Source organism: Balaenoptera borealis (assembly GCF_965194805.1).
Source record: "Balaenoptera borealis genome assembly, chromosome: X".
NCBI lineage: Eukaryota > Metazoa > Chordata > Mammalia > Artiodactyla > Balaenopteridae > Balaenoptera > Balaenoptera borealis.
In genome coordinates, this window is record NC_138881.1 from 64,617,608 (window position 1) to 64,642,354 (window position 24,747).

Consider the following 24,747-nt stretch of genomic DNA (forward strand, 5'->3'; position numbering starts at 1 on the left):
CCTCATGTGCAAAGACCCAGAGGCATGGAAGAGCAGAGTATGTTCCTTGAACATCTGGAAATCACTGTTGTAGGCTGTTTTCTACCAAAAAACCAATGTAGTGACTGTGCAAAATTAGAGAGGAAGACTGTCCCTAAAGGGTTGTTATAAATATTAAACAAGTTCACTAAATGTCATTTCTGTACTTTCTTCAGATGCTCTTAATGCTCAGCAGTACAAAGTTCTTATTGGTAACCGGGAGTGGATGATTAGAAATGGTCTTGTCATTAATAACGATGTAAATGATTCCATGACTGAACATGAGAGAAAAGGTCGGACTGCTGTATTGGTAGCAGTTGATGGTAAGGTTTTCCTTAAGTACACTATGACTCAGTGTCATGATTTCACTTGTTTTCTGTGTATTTTTGAGAGACATCTGAACTATGAGTGTTATTCAAAAGCAGCCTGAATGCAAAGTAAAAATGTCAGCAATACATAATTGTTACTGATTAATTTAAAATTCTATTGCATTTGCCTGGCTTTGTTATTTTCCTCCGTGGCCTATGGTTTTAAAAAAAGCTAATCAAGGATTTGTTTTAAAACCTAAAAATAACATTATAGCAAAGTAAAAGAATATTTATAATCTCATCATCTAAACACAATGTCAGTTTTAATTGATATTTCTGGATATATATTCATACACATCACACAGAATTACAATATTAGTACATATACTGTTTATAAATGGGTGCATTTTATTGTATGTAAATTTTACCTCAAAGTTGAATAAAAATTTAAAATTCCTTGTACATATACTGTTTTATTTTATCTTATTTTATTTAATGGTAAATATTTCCAATCATATTTTAATGTGGCACCATTTATCATACTTATACACTATGACTAACTTAATCATTCCCCTGTTGGAAATTTAAGCTACTTCTAATATTTTATTATTGTAAGTAACACCACAGTAAACATCTTTGAGGTTTTAGGTATTTCGTTAAATTATTTCTTAGGGTACATTTCTAGCTGTGAGATTAATTAGTCAACATTTATAATCCTTGCTAAGTATGAAGGCAGTATCTTACTATGGCCTTTTTAGGCCCAGGAAGAAGCAGAAAATACCATTTATTTTTGTTTTTAAAATAGCTACTTGTAGTGATTTTTTTCCCAGTATAAAATGCCAGTTTTGTTTCCATCCACCCCTTCACCTTAAAAAGGGTGAAGTATGAGTTTTCAGTTTCATTTGCCTTTAAATTAGCTAAAGTGTTTGGGGCTATTGGCCAATACTTCTCTAAAGAAAGAAAATAAGTATCCAGTAAAGTCTCTTCAGTTTCCTATCATTACCTTCATTAGTAAGCCCTACCTCACTCTGTGAAATTTTCACAACCAAGTATGGAGGCTTGTTGCAGGGTTTGTGGTATAAAGTCTATGTGGTCTTGGAGATATTTTGAGTTAAGCTAAGTCGTGAACAACTTCACTTAACAAAATTCATTTCTTTCTGAAATTTTAAGTCAGAATATTATTCTGCTTTTACCATATTCCAAATTCTATCTTCTGGTGCTCCTATATTAGATGAGCTGTGCGGCTTGATAGCTATCGCTGATACAGTGAAGCCTGAAGCAGAATTGGCAGTCCATATTCTGAAATCTATGGGCTTAGAAGTAGTTCTGATGACTGGAGACAACAGTAAAACAGCTAGATCTATTGCTTCTCAGGTAATGCGTTTACTTAGTTGTTGGGGTGGGAGTATGTGGTAACTTCTCATTCTTCACATACATTTCCTTTCTTGCCTTCAGCTGCTAAAGAAGTCATATTACCTATTATTTTCATTATCCCCGAGTAGCCATATCTGGTTCCTTAAAGAAAAATTGGCATACTATGCAGGAAGGACTTTGGGTTTTGTCTGGAACTGTTATAAGTAAAAAGCTATTTGCTGAGTTCATGGGATGCTTGAGTGACATTGTACACAGTTTCTGTTGATGCTTCCTTTGAAATGTTGCTGATAGTCTCCACCGGTGCTGCCAGCCTAAGCCAGGCTCTCATCCTCTCATGCCTAAAGTACAGCAGTAGCTCCACGCACGTTCCTCTCTAGTCCATCCTGGATACCACTGATAGAACCATCTTCCATAGCATTCTTCTGCTACTCACCCCCACATTTGCCTTCCCTCTAAAACTTTTCTCATGTTAGTCTTTTCTATTTTGGAATGCCTTCTCCCCTTTTCTATTAAATAATAAAGATAATATATAAATACATTCTTGTATAAAAAATACAGAAGGCTATAAAGTAAAACGTTTAAGTCACCATTTTCCCAAGCCTCCCTGTCCAGCCCTACCCCCTTACACTTTTTCATATGCTTATATGTTCATATACAGATGTATAGTTCTGGTATTTTGAACATAAATTGGATCATTTTTGTACAAATTGTTCAGCAGTTTGCTTTCTTTCAGATAACAATATATATGCCTTGGAGCTTTGTCCATGTCTGAACATATAAAGTTATTTCATTCTTTCTACATCATTGCATTGAATTCCATAGTATGGATGCGTCATAATGTACTTAACTATTCCTCTAATAAAAAAAATAATTTATGTGGTTTTGAAAATTTTGTTTTACAAATAAGGCAGTAATATACATCCTTGGACATACTTCTTTTTATACATGTACAGGTATGTCCAAAATATAGCTAGGGGTGGAATTGCTGAACCAAATGACATGCACACTTTGATAGATGCTGCCAAATACCCTCCAAAAAGACAGTACCAACTTACACACCCACCAACAGTGCATAAGAGAGCTCATTTCCCCATATCCTTACTATCCCTGGATATTATTAGTCTCTTACAATTTGGACATTTGGTAGGTGGAAACTGATGGCTCATCATTGCCGAGTTATATTTCAGGTACTCAGTAATATTTCTTGAAATGAATGGAGTTTATTTTTGCCCACGTAGGTTGGCATTACTAAGGTGTTTGCTGAAGTTCTACCTTCCCACAAGGTTGCTAAGGTGAAGCAACTTCAAGAGGAGGGGAACCGGGTAGCAATGGTAGGAGATGGAATCAATGACTCCCCAGCGCTGGCGATGGCTAATGTTGGAATTGCCATTGGCACAGGCACAGATGTAGCCATTGAAGCAGCCGATGTGGTTTTGATACGGGTAAGTCCTATGGTCTGACCTTTGAGGAGTGTGAGACTGCTCTACATGGTCAGGGTTAGTGTCGTATATTGAACACAATGATTGTGCCCTTTGAATTCCCATGCTCCTAGCCATTGAGACTGGGAGAGTTCAAGATGGCAGTATGAGAAGACTTAGTAATTACTTCCAGACTTTCTCATTTCAGCGAAGCAAATGAGAATGACAAGCTTCTAAAGTGAAGCATTAGATTTGGGAATATACTTATCATACTCTTATCTTCAACAAATACTTGCTGAGGTTATTTTAGTGGGATTTAGTCCCTGTACCAGCATACAACCCTAAAAGTATTTTTAGAACCCTGAGAAAAATCCCTTCCAAGACAGCCTCAAATTTTTAGCAATATCTCAGATTTGTAGTTAATTCACATATTACCGTAAGGTACACATCATCTTCGGTATACACAGTATCAAATACAAGTTACTGGTCAAGTTACAGTCTCTTGCTAATATCACAAATATTTCTGTTCTCAGAATGATCTTCTGGATGTAGTGGCAAGTATTGATTTATCAAGGAAGACAGTCAAGAGGATTCGGATAAATTTTGTCTTTGCTCTAATTTATAATCTGATTGGAATTCCCATAGCTGCTGGTATGTGACAATTAACTTGTATTGCTTTTTTCATGAAGTCGTTAGAGGCCTACCATATTGGAAGTTTTAGTCTTCTTATTATTAGTTTTGAGCTCAGTTTTGTATGTAGCCTGCTGGTATGGTGAGAGGTAATTTTAAAATCAATAATTTAAATTTTCAGCATGTTCATTATGGCCTAGAATGTATAAGCCTTCTGATAGGTTTATTTTATTTTTTTACCTTATTTTTACCTTCAACTTTGTATTTGAAATTTTCAAATGTACATAAACAAGGAGAAAAATGATACAATAAAACAATATACCCTTCACCAAAATTCACCAGTTAATAATATTTTGCCACATTGCTTCACCTCTTTCTCCATATACTCTCACACACATATGTACTTATTTGCTTACTCATTTAGTTTTTGCTGAAGAGAATAAATTTACCTTTAATCTCACTACCCGAACACAACTACTGCTGGTATTTTAGTATACGTCTTTCTGGTCTTTTTTTACTCTGTATTGGTTTTTGTCTTGTTTCATTGTTGTAATTATAGCATGCAGAGAATTTTCTTAATGTTCTAATAGCCAACAGTTTTTTTTAAAGTTTGGGAACCAGATGTGAGAAAGACAGAGAGAGAAATTGAACAAAGGAATACGACCAAGAAAAAGCAGTTTAGAATTATTTAATAAGCATCCGATCATCCCTATTACTTAGGGGCTTGGTAGATGTTAGTATTAGTAATAACATAAGAAAAATAGTTATCACTTTCTTCTTGTTCTCTCTGGTTTGAGAGCCAAAGAAGGACATGAGATAACATGAGAACAATTACAAAGCTGTTTATCAACAGGGACACACAGATGGAGAGGACAAAGAGTAAAAGAACAAAATCCAGAGAGATTAATTCATGGAACAAGTTATTTTTTAAAAATTATACAAGTAATATATGGTCACTGTATAAAAAGTAGAAAAAATACAGATAAGCACATAAAAAATTACAAGTACAGTAAGTCTATCTCATCCCCATCATATGAACAAATTTTTAAATGTCTGTCAAAACCAAGTGTGGATGAGTTTGTAGAATATGAACTCTCATACACTATTGGAGGGTTTGTGATCTGGTACAGCCACTTTGGAGAGCAACTGAGAAATATCTACCTAAAGTTGAAGGTGTGCCTATGTTATAACCTAGCTGTTTCACCTCTAGGTATATACCCTAGGGAAATTCTCAAACACGTGCACAGGGCGGCATGTACAAGAATGTTCACAGCAACACTCTATTAGTGAAAAATTGGCAACGACATAAATCTCTACCAACAGGAGGATAAATTGCTGAATAAATATCAAAGAAGGAAATGATTTGTATATATGTATTAGGAACACAGTGGTAATCTGTTTAGTACTGTTTGGTCTAACTAATCCAAACTTGTTTTCTAGGAGTTTTTATGCCCATTGGTTTGGTTTTGCAGCCCTGGATGGGATCTGCTGCAATGGCTGCTTCATCTGTTTCAGTAGTACTTTCTTCACTCCTCCTTAAACTGTAAGTATGATGGCTCGCTCACGCTTGTCTTTTATATTCCTTTTATCACCCACAGTCAGTCTTGCTAGGTTTTATTCTTGTATTGATCAATGATAAGCCCAAACTGTTCTTAATAATAAATGTTAACTACGTAAATTATCACCTTATGTAGTATATACAGAGCAACCACAAGCACTGAGTGGGGTAAAATCTAGTACACTGGCTCTCAGAAGTAGGATTTCTGATCATGTGACCTCACACAACTCCTTTTGACCACCTTTATACATTTCAAACCAGGCTAATCTCTTCATTTTTGAATGTAACAAGCAGCTAGTTCGCATTTGAGTATTTCAAACTAGTGTACTTTTGCATCTTTTCAGTTACAGGAAACCAACTTATGAGAATTATGAACTACATGCCCGAGGCCAGATGGGACAGAAAAGTCCTTCAGAAATAAGTGTTCATGTTGGAATAGATGATACCTCAAGAAATTCTCCTAAACTGGGTTTGCTGGACCGGATTGTTAATTACAGCAGAGCCTCCATAAACTCACTGCTGTCTGATAAACGATCACTGAACAGTGTTGGTACCAGTGAACCTGACAAGCACTCACTCCTGGTGGGAGACTGCAGGGAAGATGATGACAGTGCATTGTAACAGGCCACAGAGAGTGCTGCTAGATGATGTTGTTCTGCACTGACACAGCATTCATGGTCACCTTAGCTTTTTAAAATATTGCAGGGCTTTATGTTGGTCTCATGCTCTTATGTTAGGGAATCTATTTGAATTGCATTTGTCTAATGGCAAAAATATCTTTTTCAGGGCCTCAGCTTGGAACCTAGCTTTATTGAAAATGAATTTCTAGTATTTTTTGTTTTCACTAGCAACAGATAAGGTAGACCAGGGAGATTTACAAGTCCTACAACTGAAGATTGCTGAATTGCTGCTAAAGTCATAGATAATTTTTATTTGACCAAAAAAAAAAAGTTCAAGAAAAGATCATTGAAAATTTGAAGATTTGAGCGCATAATCTTGAGGAGATTCTCGAGCCCTCCTCCCTGCCAGATCGGGGAGCAACGGCTTTCAAAGCACTGTATAAAGAATCCTGTTTTAGAAGCAAAATAGTAGAAACTGTTTAAAAATAGACAGGTCTATTTATTACAGGCTTTCTTTCCCCCTTCTTCTCCCTGCATCTTTGTCTTTGCCATCGCTTTCTTAGATGCCCCAATGTGTTTTCTTTTATTATGTTCTTTCAAGTGAGCTAAGTGTAGGTGGTTTCTCATTGACAAAAATAACTGACAACTTTTCCAGTAACTTGTTTGTTTCTTTATCTTGTAGCTCAAAAGACCTTCAGGGCCTATATGGTTCCCTGCTTCCCACCCTTCCATTGTTGTAAAAAATATATCAGATTCCTCCTTCAGTGACTCCCTAGCTCTGTGCAGGCTTTCAGTTCACTCCTGCTGGGTTCAGCTATAAGTTGTTCTTAGTATCGTCTATCAGCCTCAGTTCAGAAACTTAAGATTTTGAGCCACTTCTACAATTGATTTTTTCCCAAAGATTGACACTACCATGTTTAACATGTACCGGTCATATAAAATTAACCTGGATTCACTAAATTTGTCCTTTTCTGGAGAGAATGCAAGACATTAGCTGATATTTATAATTTAATAGATTTTAATTGTCTTTTATTGTTTTAGATAATCTCTCAAAATGACTTTAAAATAATGCTATTACACAAAGCCGCTTTTACCAAAAAATACAGTAAATTGTAATACAGACATGAGAATTTCCCTAGGTTATGATACCTTTTAGCTAAATCTATATTTTTCTCTAGTTTAAAACATTTGCACTTGCTAGTTAGTGTGGTTGGCAAATTCACGGGCTTGTTCTCATCAACATATAAATTTAGAAATCCCCCTGTGAGTGCCTGGGAGTTAATACACTGGTCAGAGATCTGGTACTTGTATCACTATTTAAATTAACTTGTTAACTGCAAGGTGGATTTCAGATGCAGAATATGTAAGTGAAGAGAACTCATACATAAATTCCTAACATCTATTCCCATTGTCATATGTAAAGCTGCTAGCACAATTCCTAGCACATAGGATTTGTGCTCAGTAAATGTTAGTTCTTATTTCCCCTTGAGGTCAGTGATAAATATCAAAAATTGCTTTTACAGAGCAGAGTCTAAAATCAGGTGGGAGTGGGGGATGGGGTTCTTCCCTCCTTTCCAACTTCCTTTTTCTCTTGTTCTTTCATACACACTCAAAAAAGTTTACAACATAACTCCATGTTGACTTTTCAGATTTGGAAAAGATCTCATTTTTATCTCAGCTATCTTAAAGACAGAACTGAAACTTGATGAAGGTGCTATTAATCTAGAAAAGCAAACCAATTTTAATGAAATATGAATGAGTTTGTAGGTCTAGGCTCTTTTTTAGATCAATGCCTGTGCCATCTTCCATGCTTTCAATTTGAATTTTAATATTTGTTTTTTATTTTAATTCCAATGGCCCGTCATACCACAACTTGTTTCTTCTAGAAGAAATAGCTAATACGACAAAGGTATAATATAGACTTTTGAAAAAGAAGCACCTTTCTCTGTCTCTCTCTCTCCCTCCCTCTCTTCCTCCCCCTCCCCCTTCCCCTCACTTTCACTCTTCTATCTCTCTGAAGCACTTGAACATAGCCAGTTACTACTTTTATTATTCTGTGTGTGTTAGAGTTGTCCACTTGGCCTCACATGCCAAGGGATCCACATGTCATAGGGCAATGAGAAGAGCAGCCTATATAATCTGGGAAAAATCAAGGATGTAATTTCAGCCCTTAGTACAGGAACAGAAAACATGCTGTTTATAAAGAATCCTGCTTTAAATATCTATAGCCATCTTTGAATTCTCTACCACAAGTCTCTTGCAATTCTGAACTCCCATTAGCTTCATAGAGCAGCTGTAGTCACCGGAGAGAGACATATGGAGGGGATCAAAAACATTGCTTTCAGTTAGTAACTAGCTTTAAATAATTAGTTACTAGTGAGAACAAATTTTATAAATGTGTGCGTATGCATCTGTGTTTATTCATATCATACATATATACATATATTACCCATATAGAAGGAAAATGGATTTATATTTGAATTTGATATTAGAATATTTGAAGTTCTTTATCTGTTGTTCCTTTGTCACTCTTTTGTATTCACTCAGCAACCATGCCCTCAGTCTGAAGATAACAAGGATGTTTTGATATCCAGTGCTGGTTCAGACTCAACTAAGGGGCACCTTTTATCTTAAATATCCAAAGATGCCTTTTAAATTTCAACGGTTAAAACATAACTGTTTAGTGTTGTAGTCTAAAGAAGTATGGTTGTCAGTTGTGAAAATAGAAATGTTATTTTTCGTAGTTTAGTATCAGCGTTTTAGATGTTAGATTTGATGCCTTGTGAACAAATAATTTTATATTGTGCTTCAACTTTTTAAAAGTTATTCTTTTATTGGATGTATTCTTTGTTCAAAATGCTTAAATAGCATTGTAGGCAAGATGTTTCCAAACATTTAAGTGTGCGTATCTTTTATGTACACAGCTGAAAATCCAGAATGTATGTTCTTAGAGAATTTTTTCCACTACTTATGGATCTTGCTTTAAAATTATTTTTCTTAATATTTATTTTACTCTATTTTGTTATTTTCTTTGGCTGAGGCATCTGGTTACTGGTTGTTTTAATAAGAATAAAAACATTCCTGGAATCACTCCTTTTGGATATTTTTGTTTCTTACTTTTCTCTATTTTAAAAATATTATTTTGCCAAATATAAAAAATGCAGATTCGTGCCAAATTATTAGCTATTTTTACACTAACTTTCTGTAGTCCTTCTGAAAGTTTATCTGGTATGAGTAACCAGATAAAGCACAAAAGCATGAATTCTTGTTCTTCAATTAAAAGAGCTTTTCTAATGGCACTGATAGTAAATGCCTTTTGTAGCCAAAACCAGGCGTCTCAAACTTATGCTTTTAGTTAAAGAAATGTTTAACTAACCATTGTTGAACATTGATTGTTTGATACCCAAAACAGCAGTGGACGATGTTGTGCAATAATCATCTACTATAGTCAAGATATTCAGTAGTTTGTTTTTCCATAAGCATGTAATTGATCATATATCTGCCAAGGATGTGCCTTCAACTTTATAATTATAGTATTGTAAAAAAAAATGATTTTTTTTTGTCAGTGTCTCTTTTGTTAAATCATCCAACTCCTCTACCAGCAGTTCCAAACTACCCTGTGTTTTTAGGTGTTGTGTTCTGTTTTTGTTTTTTTTTTTAAATCAAGGGTGGGGCAGGATTGGAGGCAGCACCACACATTCACTAAGAGTGGGAGGGAAGAAATCTATTTTCCTTCAGACTTCACCTGCTGGATCTTTTAGTGCAGATGAGAAAGGAATATAATTGTCCTCCTTTCCTTTATAGTCTATAATACGTTCTTTATAGATTGTCTACCCCAAATGAGCTAAATGGAGACAAGAGCTTTTCTTGCCTTTGGGGAGCCCTATACAGTGTGTATGAGGATCCCACCCAAAATGCATCCCCATACCAAACGCTGCTTCAAGTTAAGGAAAGGGTTTTAAACCTATTTGTAAGGAAAAATGAAGTTTTACTTCCCTCCCAAACTTTGGGATTATTCAGGGTATTGAAATAGGATTAGAAATGGAAATATAAGAGTAAAATCACTGAGGTACCCACTTAGCTGGCCAGCCTCCCTTTCCTATTGGCGCCTTGACTACCCTCTGAGAAGGACGTGCAGTGATAGTGACATCCAGGTGAGGTTTCAAAACCTTCCAGACAAAAACTAAACAAAAAGCCAGAAACCTTCCAGTTGGGGAAGGCTTTAATAAAGGCCCTGCTAAGATTCATATAGAGGTGAGAGAGGTGAGGCTGCCTCTTTCACAAATTTCACCTCGGGCCAGCCAGCCCTACTTGCTTAACAGCTTCATTTTCATAGATGTGACCACTAGTTGTGGAAATGAGTTATGAGTAAGGTATGAAAGGCAAGGCTCTTGAGGACAAGGTTTAAGTGAAATTGCTAGTATAAATAGGATCTCATGCAATTTAAGAAGTTTGAAAACTTCCATGCAGGCAGTTCTCTCTCTGGAGAAGTTTGAAATAGGCTGAGTCGTCTTTGGCATATTGTACCTGCTGTCCTCGAATGGCCCCCAGCTTTTCATTGTCAGCGCCCTTCCCCCAGCCCCCAGGCCTGTCTATAAACTGAAGTGCTGCCATTACTTCAACATTACTTGCTTCACCCTCACCCAATCAAAACTTCAATTTCTTCATTGCAGTTATTATCACCACGTAATAAAAAAAAACGGAGATTAATCCATCCTAAAGTACCAGTGACCTTTAGATATAGCCAGAAGTATTAGCAATTACTTGAAAAGATTATTTTTTAAATCCAAATAACTTTATAACTATTGAAATGAAAAACAACAGGCCATGTGGAAGAGGTTATTTGGTAGAGCCCAGGATCAGCCCTCCTAAGCTCTTCCTTCTTGCAGCTTTTTACCTTCCACTGTCGCATCCACCATTTCTTTAAAAGCACCGCATCTGCATCTCCGCAGTGATGGAAAGAGCATTGATTTTGGAGCCCACCAGACCTATCTGCAAAATTCCAGTTCTGCCACATACCAGCTGGGTGACTATATTAGTTTCCTATTGCTGCTGTAACAGATTACAACAAACTTCGTATCCTTTTTTTAAATTTAATTTTTATTTTATATTGGAGTATAGTTGGTTTACAGTGTTGTGTTAGTTTCAGGTGTATAGTAAAGTGATTCAGTTACACATATACATGTATCCATTCCTTTTAAGATTCTTTTCCATTGTAAGTTATTACAAAGTATTAAGTATATTTTCCTGTGCTATACAGTAGGGCCTTGTTGGTTATCTGTTTTATATGTAGTAATGTGTATATGTTAATCTCATATTCCTGACTTATACCTCCCCTGCCCTTTCCTCTTTGGTGACCATAAATTTGTTTTCTATGTCTGTGGGTCTGTTTCTGTTTTGTAAATAAGTTCATTTGTATCATTTTTTAAGATTCCACATATAAGTGATATCATATGATACTTGTCCTTCTCTGTCTGGTTTACTTCACTCAGTATGATAATCTCTAGGCCCATCGATGTTGCTGCAAATGGCATTATTTCATTCTTTTTTTTTTATCAGTATGTAAGTATCGGGCTGATAAAAACAACTTAAGATTTTAAAGAATTTTTCAGTTGTTTGCATATGTACATATACACGTAGATGTTTGCATATTATATATACACACACATACATTATATGTTATATATTGGTTTAAACTCCAGTTAATATAAACTCCTTCTGGCTATGCTAGCTAATTCTTTTTTTTTTTGAATTTTTGAATTTTATTTATTTTTTATACAGCAGGTTCTTATTAGTTATCCATTTTATACATATTAGTGTATATATGTCAATCCCGATCTCCCACTTCATCACACCACCACCACCACCCCCCCGCCACCACTTTCCCCCCTTGGTGTCCAAACGTTTGTTCTCTACATCTGACCACAGTGCTCAGACACAGCTAGGATCTAGATGAAGAGGAAGCGCACCAGTTCCAGTGAGGAAAACGGGGAAGAGAGGGCTCCCTACCAATCCATATGTGCAATTCCAGGCACTTTGGCTGGAGTTGCTGCCAACACAGGGCTGGAACCAGCTGAGCAGCCCCAAGAGCTCCCAGGGAACAAAGAAATCTGGAGGAGCTTGTGATGGGAAAAAGGTGAAATCTTGTCACTGAAAACCTGTTTGTTTTGCAACACATGCCAAGCAGGATTTGAAACTCCCTCAGTTCCTGAAAAAAGAAAAAAGAGATGAGATCCAAAGAGGAAGAAAATGTTTTCTGCTTTTGGTCAAATGTCCTAAGATTTCAGCAATTATCTTGAGGTTTTGAAGATTCCCAAGAGAGAAGTTTTTTTATTTTAGAGAAATCGACTACAGAAAGATGAGCAGCAGGAACATGTACCAAGAGCTTCTCACAGGTATGTTGTTTTCTTTGACCCTTGACTGCAACCCAGCAATATACAAGGAATTATGGGAAGAAATCCTTTCCCAGAATTGTAGCAAGAGATAGATGGCATTATTAGAGACTGAGGGCTCAAGAAAATAATGTTTTCTTCAAAGTAATTCATTCACAAATTCCACCATAGACAGTGGTATTATTACGTGGAGGTGGCATAGCATTTCTTTTCGTATCACCCAACAAGCCTTATTCCCTACTGCTTACACCTTTCCACCTGTACCCAGTGACCTAAGAGGCTCTAAGAATTTGGGATCTGAAGAAATATCTGCACCCCCATGTTCATTGCAGCACTATTCACAATAGCCAAGATCTAGAAATAACCTAAGTGTCCAACAGCAGATGAATGGATAAAGAAAATGTGGTATGTATATGCATGGAATAAAACTCAGCCATAAATATTAGGGAGATCTTGCAACAACATGGATAGACATTGAGGGCATTATGCTAAGTGGAATAAAGACAGAGACAGACAAGTACTGTATGAGCTCGCTTATATGTGGAATCTAAAAAAAACAAACTCATAGAAACAGAGATCAGATTTGTGGTTGCCAGAGGCAGGGGGTGGGGGGAGAGGAATTGGGTGAAGGTGGTCAAAAGGTACAAACTTCCAGTTATAAGTTCTGGGGATCTAATGTACAGCATGGTGACTATAGCTAAAAGTACTGTTTTGTATATTTGAAAGTTGCTAAGAGAGAGGTCTGAACAGTTCTCATCACAAGGAAAAAAAAATTTGTAACTATGTGAGGTGATGGATGTTAGCTAAATTTATTGTGGTAATCATTTTGCAGCATAGACAAATATCACATCATTGTGTTGTACACCTTAATCTTACACAATGTTATATGTCAATTATATCACAATAAAGCTGGAAAAAGAAAAGAATTTGGGATCCCCAAGTACATCCTAAATTAGGTGCTGCTATAACTGCTGGGCAGAATATGCTGTGCAAAGTATCATAGTGCTTTAAAACTGCACTTCTGCTCTCAGTCTAATAAATTCTGTAAGATAACATATGCAAGTTTAGAGCTAATTTTCATTTTGACCACCGCAGTGATTCTTTTTTTTTTTTTAAAGCATTTATTGTATGTTTGTTTCCATTTCTTTATAGCAGATTGGATATTTTTTTTAATTAAAAAAATTTTTTTTTGGCTGCATTGGATATTTGTTGCTGCGCGCAGGCTTTCTCCAGTTGTGGCGAGTGGGGGCTACTCTTCATTGCGGAGCACAGGTTCTAGGTGCACGGGCTTCAGTAGTTGTGACACGCAGGCTCAGTAGTTGTGACGCACGGGCTTAGCTGCTCCGCGGCATATGGGATCTTCCCGGACCAGGGCTCGAACCCGTGTCCCCTACATTGGCAGGCGGATTCTTAACCACTGTGCCACCAGGGAAGCCCCGCAGTGATTCTTTTTTTTTTTTAGCATCTTTATTGGCGTATAATTGCTTTATAACATTGTGTTAGTTTCTGCTGTACAACAAAGTGAATCAGCTCTATGTATACATATATCCCCATATCCCCTCCCTCTTGAGCCTCTCTCCCACCCTCCCTATCCCACCCCTCTAGGTGGTCACAAAGCACCGAGCTGATCTCCCTGTGCTATGCATCAGCTTCCCACTAGCCATCTATTTTACATTTGGTAGTGTATATATGTCAATGCTACTCTCTCACTCTGTCCCCACTTCCCCTCGCCCTGCAGTGATTCTTGACTGGGTTTCACCACACCTCAGAAGTACCAAGAGTAAGCAGTTAGGAGGAAGGAGGGGAATCCTAGATAGCACTCTGAGCCCCCATTACCCACAGTCCCTGCAGTAGCACTTGGGGAGCAGACGTCAAGATCTCTGTTTGCATCACCTGTGCTGAGGTGGTAACAGCACTGGATTGGAGGTCAAGAGTCCTGGATTTGTTTTATTTATTTATTTATTGAAGTATAGTTGATTTACATCGTTGTGTTAGTTTCTGGTGTGCAGCAAAGTGAGTCAGTTATACATGTATATATATATATATCCTTTTTAATATTCTTTTCCATTATAGGTTATTACAAGATATTGAATATAGTTCCCTGTGCTATACAGTAGAACCTTGTTGTTTATCTATTTTATATATAGTAGTTTGTATCTGCTAATCCCAAACTCCTAATTAATCCCTCCCCCCTTCCCCTTTGATCACCCTAAGGTTGTTTTCTATGTCAGTGAGTCTCTTTCTGTTTTGTAAATTAGTTCATTTGTATCATTTTTTTAGATTCCACATATAAGTGATATCATATGATATTTGTCTTTCTCTGTCTGACTTACTTCACTTAGTATGATAATCTCTAGGTCCATCCATGTTGCTGCAAATGGCATTATTTCATTCTTTTTTATGGCTGACTAGTATTTCATTGTATATGTATATATATATCACATCTTCTCTATCCATTCATCTGTTGATGGACATTTAGGTTGTTTCCATGTCTTGGCTATTGTGAATAGTGCTACTATGAACATTGGGGTGCATGTATATTTTTGAATTAGAGTTTTCTCCAGATATATGCCCAGGAGTGGGATTGCAGGATCATATGGTAATTCTAGTTTCTTAAGGAACCTCCATACTGTTCTCCATAGTGGCTGCACCAATTTACATTCCCACCAACAGTGTAGGAGGGTTCTCTTTTCTCCACACCAAGAGGCCTGGATTTGAATCTCAATCATACATAACCATTTACTAGCTGAGTGCAAAGTCATGCTACTTGTCTGGGCTTCCTTCCTCTTCTGTAAAACTTCACAGAGAATTATGTGACAGGATGGTAAATTGGAAAGTGCTAAGTAATTCCAAGGTGTCTTTTCTGGGCATCAAGCCCAAAGACCCCTCAGACTAGAGCATGCACTGTGGATCACCTCCTCTCTCATCTCCCCTATCCTCAGCTGAATTTTCAAATAATAGCACTGTCAAGAAACTTCCAAGAGTAGAAATAAAAGCATCCACTCTTCCCAATTTCACAGAGAAAGCATAGAATATTAACAAAATAATAGTAATAACAAGCTATGAACACTTTAATTTGTGGGAAACTTTCAACCAAGACTGTTAAAGTGCCTTTTTGCAGATGATGTGGAGTGTTATTTGAAGGAGTGTCATACTCTTAGGTTCTGTGTGAGTCATGAAACTGTGTTTTCTAAAAACCCTCACCAGGACTTTCTCCACATGTTAGAGGGAAAGGTCCTTTAGTCCCTACCCCCTTATACAAGCTTAGGAATGTCTCTGAAGGACACGGTGGTAAAACACAATGTGGTCATCAGCCTTGGAAAAGAACCTCAAGGGTCCTCCTAAGGCATGATAACCCTTGTAAATGTGACAAGATTTGTCTTCTGTTCTCAGAGTTACACGTATCTCCTGCTGGGAAATGTCTTGATTTGGGCGCTGACGTATTTGCACTGAGACTCAGGTCCCCAAGTTGCACTCTGTATTAGGTGGGCCCCCACGAGACAGTGGCGTCCAAGAATGCTGTTCCCTGCTGGGCCAGCCCTGCCTTTCAGGGTCCAGGAGTCGTTGGGGGGAAATTTTATATTACGAAGCAGGTGGCTTGAGGTGTGTGCATGTGTGTCACTCTCTGCTTAGCCTAGGAGACCTTGGCAGGGTTGTGAGCTGATTGTTTCTGCAGTGATACACAGGGTAAGTAGAGATTGACTTGATAACTGAGGGTTGGGGCTGGTTCCATTTTCCTCAGCAGTTATTTGGTGCAGGGGTAAACTGAGGAAGAGGCCATGGGAATTTTTTGACATAGAGGCCAAACTCAGATAAGCAGGCAATGACAGTTGTTCACAGAGTGTGGTCCCTGGACCAGTAACATCAACACCACCCGGGAACTTGGGAAAAATTCAAATTCTTGGGCCCCTCTGCAGACCAAATGAATCTAAAACTCTGGCGGTGGGGCCCAGCAATCTATGTTTTGAAATGCCTTTCAGATGATTCAGACTCATGTTCAAACTTGAGAACTACTGGATTAAGGGCTTCTCACTCTGGCTGCACACCTGAGGCATTTGTTTAAAATACAGATTCTGGAGTGGGGCCCAGGAAATCCCTGTTTTTAATCCCTATGTGATACTGTTGCTCAGGCAGGATTGAGAACCACAAGTGCATTCTATCCTTAGGAACAAGTTTCTCGGACTGTGCTGAGTTTTTGTCATGGGCCTTCCAGTCCGTTGTCTGGACTATAGGTTGTAGTTTTAGGATTAGATGGCATTTTCTGGCTCAGGGCCTGTCTCTGTGATGGAATCAAGGCCTAGGCAGAGAGTGATGCCTGTGTTTCTTGGTAGGGAAGCTAGAGTGCCTCTGCCTATTGGTCCCCTCTCTCCTCCCTTAAAGGTCTAGAAGAAGCAGTTTGCCCTATAGAGTTCCTGTATAGAGGCCTGGAAGAAGAGGCTCTGCAGAAAATAGTGACCCGGGACAGTGGTTGCCAAAATACAGCTACTGTAGTCCATGAATATTCTGCATTTCAAACTAGACATCTCTAGCCCCTTCAGTTCTTTCATCATCTCCCCATTACTCCCAGCTCCCCTAGTCACATACTCTTATGACCTCAGATCAGGCACTTCTTTTGCTTTCATTTCTCCATTTTAGAAAGTGGGACTAATACCTGTCATCATCCAAAGTGTGAAGGGGGCAGGCAGGGCTGAGAGAAGGACCAATGAGCTAAACTACCCACATTTGACAATGTATTAAGTGCACAAGACAATGAAACCACCTCCATTACACAGTGAAATTTTTGTGGGGAAATGTCTGTACTCATCATACTTATTTTAAAACTGGTTTAAAAGTAGTTTGAAAGTTTTCAGAGGCAAAAATTATTTCATTCATGTAAATATTGAATCCTGGAGCAGCAGTGAGATAATATGAACTTCTGTTTGCAGTTAAGTCAGTCCATTATTTTACATCTTCTCTTGGCTTCCTGTCATAATAGGGGTATATAGAAACAGGGTTATGTTTACATACATGTGGGAGAAAGTATGTTGGACACAGGCAAATGTGGTTACATTAATTGAGGGTCTATGTGCTAAACATTTTACTTATATCACCGTATTTAATCCTTTCAATAATCTTGTGAGATTCTTACTGCCTTTTACAGAAAAGACTGAGCTTATATGATCGGACTTCCCAAAGGAGACACAATGTCAGGCAGGATTTAAACTCAGGTATGTCTGATTTGAGGGAGCTTTTGTTCTTTTACAGTCACCAGACTTGCTGTCATTAACCTAAGCTTCATCGTAATGCTGTTGTTTAAGAAGCCAGCCAGGCTGCAGTGACCTCTTACTGATAGGTTTAGATGCAGGGGAGGTATACGATTTGTTCCAGATGATTCACTGAGCTAAGACTAAAATCTAAGTTTTCTGACCGTCTGCCAAACCGGAAAGTGCATCTTATGTCCGAAAGATAAGCAGTCCCTTCTTGCTACCTCAATGCCAACACTGACCAAGAAATCAAGAAAGGAGCTAGGATGTCCCTATTACTCTCTGGGTTCTGAAATAGGGTCCTGACATTTCAGATTGACAAAAGAAGGCCCTTGGAGATTCGCCCAAAAGGCAAGCATGATATGGGGGTCACATTATCAGATATATATCACATATAACCAGATTTGGGAGGTCAGCCTTCCTTTGGGCTATACTTTGGCCCAGACTTTTTAAAGCTTCAGCTCTGGATTTCAAAATATTATATATATATATATATATATATATATATATATATATATATATATATATATATACACACACACACACACACACACACACACAAAGTGAAGGGGGGAGAAAGGAGCAATCATAAATATAATTATTTTATTTATTGAAAAAACATTTGTATGGCTCTTACTCTGTGCCAGGTGCTGGTACTTGCCATATATTAACTCATTTAATCTTTAACAACTTTATGCTGAAGGTACAATTATTATCCTAATTTTACAGGTGAAGACATTGAGACTCTGAGAAATTAAATATTTGCCCAAGTCCAGAAAGTCAAGCAGCAGAGTCAAGAGTTAAACCTTGGCAGTCTGGTTCCACACTTTATACTCTCAATCACTATACTGTGCTGCCTCTCAAGGCTACAAGCAGAATTCTAAAACCATAGACTCAGAGTTGGAAAGGCCATTAAAGGATTTTCAGTCCAACCTTCCAACCAATACAGGAACTCCCCTCTCTGCACTCCTTGCCCTGCTTGAACATTTTCAGTGTCTGGAGCTTAGTATCTCAAAGGTCCAATGGACCATCTCTGACTGTTGAGAAGTTTATCTTTAAAGTGAGCTGAGGAAGAAGATCAGCTCACTGAAAGTTGGCTGAGCCCACAGTACGTTTAAACCACTCTATTTTGTATATACAAAGATAAGGAAGATATGGTCCCTGTCCCTTACAGATTCTTAAGAGGGACAAACATGCATACAATGGCAGAATGTGGTACATGTTATACCACGTGCTATTTTATATATATATGTATATATACACACATATATAGAATAGAATAGAATACAAATAAAATAAATATAAAGATGAGCTGCAGGAGTACAGAAGAAGGTGAAACCAATTCCAAGGATGGGAGTTAGGGAAGGCATCATAGAGTTGGTAAGAACTAAGCTCTGTCTTGAGTCTTGGGTAAGATTTCAACAAGCCCAGCTGAGGCAGAAGGGCAGGAGAGAAACGTCAAATAAGCACAGAAATGCTTTCTTATGGCTGCTGTTCAGATAGCTGACGACAGTCATGTGATGCTCTGAGTCTGCCTACTTCCTGTTCCCTCAGCTATTTACCTTATCATTTAGTGTTTAAGAGCTTGGGCACTGGGTTTGGATCCTAGTTCTGTCACTCATTACCAGGGCCACATTATGACTTTCATGGGCCCTAGGTGCCTTTACCTTGTGGGCCCCTTCCATTAAAGAAAAAACCTACAGAAAATTAGACTTTCCAACTCTTGGTATAAAGACAAATAATATTATATATTAAAACATTTCCTTCAACCTGAAAGTTCATTTTTTTCATCTGATTTTAAAAAGACAATAAAACATTTTTATGGACCCCTGAACGTATTTTGAGCCCTAGACACTATATCTACTGGGCCTAATTGATAAGTCAGCCCTGTTCATTATAATCTTGGGATGCATACTTAAATTCTCAGAGACTCAGATTCCTCATCCACAAAATGGGAATAATGATATAACACCTATATCACAAGTTTGTGATAAGGATTAAGTGAGATCTTGCATGACAAAAATTAGCACACAATAAATGGCACTAATAAATATTAGCTATACATATGTAGGGTGACCATATAATTTATCATTCAAACCGGAGTACTTTTTTTTTTTTTGGCTGCTCTAGGTCTTCATTGCTGCGCGCAGGCTTTCTCTAGTTGCGGCGAGCAGGGGCTACTCTTCGTTGCAGTGCCCGGGCTTTCCATTGCGGTGGCTTCTCTTGTTGTGGAGCACGGGCTCTAGGGCGCGCAGGCTCAGTAACTGTGGCGCACGGGCTTAGTTGCTCCACAGCATGTGGGATCTTCCCGGACCAGGGATTGAACCCGTGTCCCCTGCATTGGCAGGCAGATTCTTAACCACTGTGCCACCAGGGAAGCCCCCCAGAATACTTTTGAGAGTGGAAGGGGGTAATAATTGGATGGGATGACAACAATAGGCATAAACTGAGACATAATGGTCACTATATATATATATATATATATATGTATATGTATATATATATATGTATGCGTATATATACACATATATATATGAATGACCTGCTTTTCTGATCCTTCACCATGATAGTCACCCTCCTGTAGATACCCATCGCATTTTGTCAATGGCTCATTTTAAATATGGTGAACAGGGACTTCCCTGGTGGCTCAGTGGTTAAGAATCCGCCTGCCAACGCAGGGGACACGGGTTTGATCCCTGGTCTGGGAAGATCCCACATGCCGCAGAGCAGCTAAGCCCGTGTGCCACAACTACTGAGACTGCACTCTACAGCCTGCGAGCCACAACTACTGAGTCTGCGTGCCACAACTACTGAAGCCCGTGCACCTAGAGCCTGTGCTCCGCAATACGAGGAGCCACCGCAATGAGAAGCCCGCGCACTTCAACCAAGAGTAGCCCCCGCTCGCTGCAACTAGAGAAAGCCCGTGTGCAGCAAGACCCTACGCAGCCAAAAATAAAATTAATTAATTTTTTAAAAAATATGGTGAACAGGAAAGTGCTAGGTATGGTTTGACCAGGGGAACACTATTTCATTCATTTAATCCAAGATTGTATTAACTACTTGAGCAGCTCTGTAACATGGTTGGTCTGTTGAACAAAATCTTTAGCTTGTTATAATTTCTTAAAGATTACCAGTAGCAATTTTTTTCAAAATTATGTCTATAAAGTCTTTATCTTAGAATGTTACTGATCTGGGCTTGGAAACTTCCAATTCCTATAACATTTTGTTTATTCCTATACTGGGTGTTTACTTCTGTGTAGTATAACTTAACTTGTGTATGTGAATCCACCTCTGTAAATTATTGCTCAAGGGCAGGGACCATGACCTATACATCTTGTCTTGAGCATCACCTTGCATAGTAGCTGAAACAAAGTAGGTACTCAACAAATGTGTAGGAAATGCATTAACACATGAATGCATGAATTTAAAACAGCTATACATTCTTTTACCAATACCTCAACTATCTTGGCATTCAGCTCCCTCTTAGTCATATTTATTCTATCCTCTCCAACTTGAAAATGTTGATTGCTGTTGTTTTGACTTGGAAGCTATAAATAAAATATAATTCAGTAGTCTGGGTTTCTCTTTGTTATATTATGTATGTTATATTCAGGGTGACCAGATGTTGCAACCTGTACAGCTCAATTAACGCCTGTTATGTTTAATGACACTTTCACTCTCAAAAGTGTCCTGATTCGCTTGATAAATTATGTGTAGTCATCTTTCTTATGTCATCTTCCTTCTTCTTTCTGTTCAGAGTATAACCTAAGAATCCCTCAGGTTGTCCTGTTGTTCCCAGTATGTCTTATCTTATAGGCATGTGTCATTTTTACATTTATCCTAGCTAGGTACTGTCTGCTACAGCTTCTCTTCACTTCTAGAAAAGCCAAAAGGAAGAAGTTTAAATTGCAGAGAATAAGGCTGGAAGATCAGGACTACAAGGAACCACTAAACAAATACCTGTATAAACTACTGAGAGGGTTGTGGACCCTCCTTCCCTGGACCTTGACAGATCAGCTCAGCATTCGTCTGTTGTGTATTATGCATGCAGAGGCCTGCTTGATGGCATTTGGAAGTCCCTTCCAGCTCTGAGATTCTCTAACTACTTTTTAAAGCTAGATTAGCAGTAAAGGTCAGTGACCTATATCTGGGGCTAGGATCAGCATATGATCCCTGGATGGATTAAGGCACAGGGCAAGAAAATCTCTGTTAGGAAAGGAGCAGATGGGTGGCAGTCTAGACACCTCTTAGTGGAATTTCTGGGTCCATCTTTCTCAAGCTGGGTTCCCAGCCTCATCCACAGAAGTCAAGGGCAGTAGTAGCCTGGGCCCTATGCTGCCTGAGTCATGCTTCTACTCCTCACTTTCCCACTTAGGAGCAGCTGGCTTAGGTTCTGGGATGGGAGAGGCCAGGGTGCCCAAAGGCCCATCTGCTCTGAAAGCTCCCTAATGACTGGCAACGAAGTAAACAGCAGTTTTCTGAATCAGCCTCTTGCAAAGCTTTGTTATTTAAGGTCAAACTTTTCCAGTATTAGTGAGTTACCGTTCCCCTCCCCAACCCCCATGCTACCCCCACTTTCATTTCCAGCTCCACCCAGCACTGGTTCCTGTTGCCCAAGTAAAGCCTCGGTGAACTACAGAGTAGCTTTCAGTCCCCTCTTGGGTTTTGCTGAAATGGCCCAGGAATTCAGAAATGGTTCTCGCCCCCCTGCAGGGTCAAGATGATCTCTGTAGCCCCCTCAGCAACACAGAACATTTCTTCCTCTGCCCCTCTCCATTGGGTTCCATGGCCCCTCATTTCAATTCTGCTTCCCCTGAGGAGGAACTCCAGCCAGTGGGTAACCTATCAAGAGGCTGTGAGCTGACCAGGAGCCTGGTGGCTCAGTGCTCAGCAACAAGCTTTTGGCCTGAGTTACAGTGGGTATTAGGCCATTGATTGAACTCTAGCTTACAGATGAGGAAACTGAGACTGAAACAAGTGTATAACTTGAGCATAGCTGGTAAGTGACAGAGCTGGGACTTGAAGCCAGGTTTTGCAGATTTCAAAGCTGAGCCTACTTCTGGTCAGGTCAGCCTAAGAGCTTCCCACCTCTTTTCCTTACTTCCCAGGAATGGGATGGGTTGAGAAGATCAGGTGCTCCCTGTAAGATTTTTTAATGGTTTTAGAGAATGCGAAGGCTTCAGGCTTCTTAGGGTCCAGGCAATATGCAATCAATTAGCAATCCCTCCTGCTGAGAGATGCAATGGAAATCAACTTGCATTAGGCCTGTGTAAACTGTTAAAATTAGGTCTTCTTGTGGTACAGTCTTGGCACGGAGTCAAAACACAAATCCAACTTCAATAGCTTTTTCTTAAAGAGAATCTTTTCTGCAGATTTTCTTAAAGGGGCAGTACATGGGTTTACACAGCATGTCAAACAGTGAGGCTTGATAAAATCCCTCTTCTCTTGTCCATCTCCACAGCCACAGTTCAAATCTCTGTCTCTTTCTGCCTCCCCCTTCACACTCTTTCTTTCTCACTCTGTGTTGCTCTCTCCACTTCTTCCTTTTCAACACACATAAAAACTTGTTCTCTTTGCCTTCAGGCTTCTGGGACGTGTAATGCCCTGGGACGTCTAATCTGTCTCTTGCTCTGGATGTTTTTCTCCCGCAGGGAGAATCCCCACCCTTAACGCTAGTGAATTCTGAATTCTGGTCTCCTTCTTGTTAAAGCTGTGTGATGCAGAAATGATCATTAGGTTATGCAAATTCTGAAAAACTGATGATATTATCAATGAACATGATGTTCTTAATATTTCAGAACAAACTTAAAACACTTAGGCTTGTCTTTTATGGTCTTCTTGTATCTGAGATATCAAAAAAGCCTAAATTGGGCTTCCCTGGTGGTGCAGTGGTTAAGAATCTGCCTGCCAGTGCAGGGGACACGGGTTCGAGCCCTGGTCTGGGAAGATCCCACATGCCGCGGAGCAACTAAGCCTGTGAGCCACAACTACTGAGCCTGCACATCTGGAGCCTGTGCTCCGCAACGGGAGAGGCCGCGACAGTGAGAGGCCCGCGCACCGCGATGAAGAGTGGCCCCCACTCGCCGCAACTGGAGAAAGCCCTCGCACAGAAACGAAGACCCAACACAGCCAAAAATAAAATAAATTAAAAAAAAAATTTTTTTTAAAAAGCCTAAATTCCTGCTTATCAAGAATTGACATTTATTGAGCACCTGTGACATGCCAGGCCCTGTGCTAGGCAGTTTCATCCATGTTATCGTATGTAAACTTAGCCACGTGTGGTGTGGATTTTTAACTCTCACTTTATAAATTTTCCAAAACTAAGGTTCTCAGGGGTTAAGTCCAATGTTACACAGAGCAAAGGTTGAAATCTGATTCTGAAACCCATATCCTTTCCACTGTATCAAATTACCTCTTATAGCTGAAGTGAGATATAAACAATAATAATAACAGTTACTTTATGCCTAAAAATATTTGAGGCTGCTTCTTAATACTACTCGGTAATTATTAAACATAATTTTGCCATTGAATTAAAAACAATTTAATGATAGCCAAGTTTGGTGTTCTCTACACCATAAACTATAAAGTAAAAAGCTAGTACAATTTTTATTATAAATGTTTGACTAATCTACAGATATACTGTCTTTTTAACCCCCCCCCCCCAAAAAATCCTTAAGCTTTCCCTTTTGGAAAAAGTTTGCTAAACCTTTTGGTCAATGGAGATTTTGCTGAGAATATGATTGGGTCAACATTAAATATATGAGTCATGTGGCAATGATATTGTTAAGAGAGAATTATCCCTTTGTTTCCTTTTACTGTTTTTTTAGAATTAATTAATTAATTATTTTTTGGCTGTGTGGGGTCTTCGTTGCTGTGTGCAGGCTTTCTCTAGTTGCGGTGAGGGTGGTGGCCACTCTTTTGCAGTGCGTGGGCTTCTCACTGTGGTGGCTTCTCTTGTTGGAGCACAGGCTCTAGGCACATGAGCTTCAGTAGTTGTGGCATGTGGGCTCAGTAGTTGTGGTTCACAGGCTCTAGAGCACAGGATCAGTAGTTATGGCACACAGGGTCAGTTGCTCTGCGGCATGTGGGATCTTCCCAGACCAGGGATCGAACCCACGTCCCCTGCATTGGCAGGTGGATTCTTAACCATTGCGCCACCAGGGAAGCCCCCCTTTTACTGTTCTTT

At 38.9% G+C, this 24,747-nt stretch overlaps 1 protein-coding gene across 2 annotated transcripts in view; it reads left to right on the forward strand.

The window, feature by feature from the left end:
• The window catches only part of ATP7A (ATPase copper transporting alpha), a 165,365-nt gene extending 141,643 nt beyond the window's left edge, over positions 1-23,722 (forward strand). For both annotated transcript variants that reach the window (XM_082377008.1, XM_082377007.1), the window contains 6 exons: positions 195-341; positions 1,558-1,700; positions 2,939-3,142; positions 3,652-3,769; positions 5,189-5,291; positions 5,651-23,722. In XM_082377008.1, the coding sequence (XP_082233134.1) occupies positions 195-341; positions 1,558-1,700; positions 2,939-3,142; positions 3,652-3,769; positions 5,189-5,291; positions 5,651-5,927 (992 nt within the window). In that variant the 3' untranslated portion in view covers positions 5,928-23,722. The remainder of the gene's footprint in view (positions 1-194; positions 342-1,557; positions 1,701-2,938; positions 3,143-3,651; positions 3,770-5,188; positions 5,292-5,650) is intronic.
• The last annotated feature ends 1,025 nt before the right edge of the window (positions 23,723-24,747 follow it).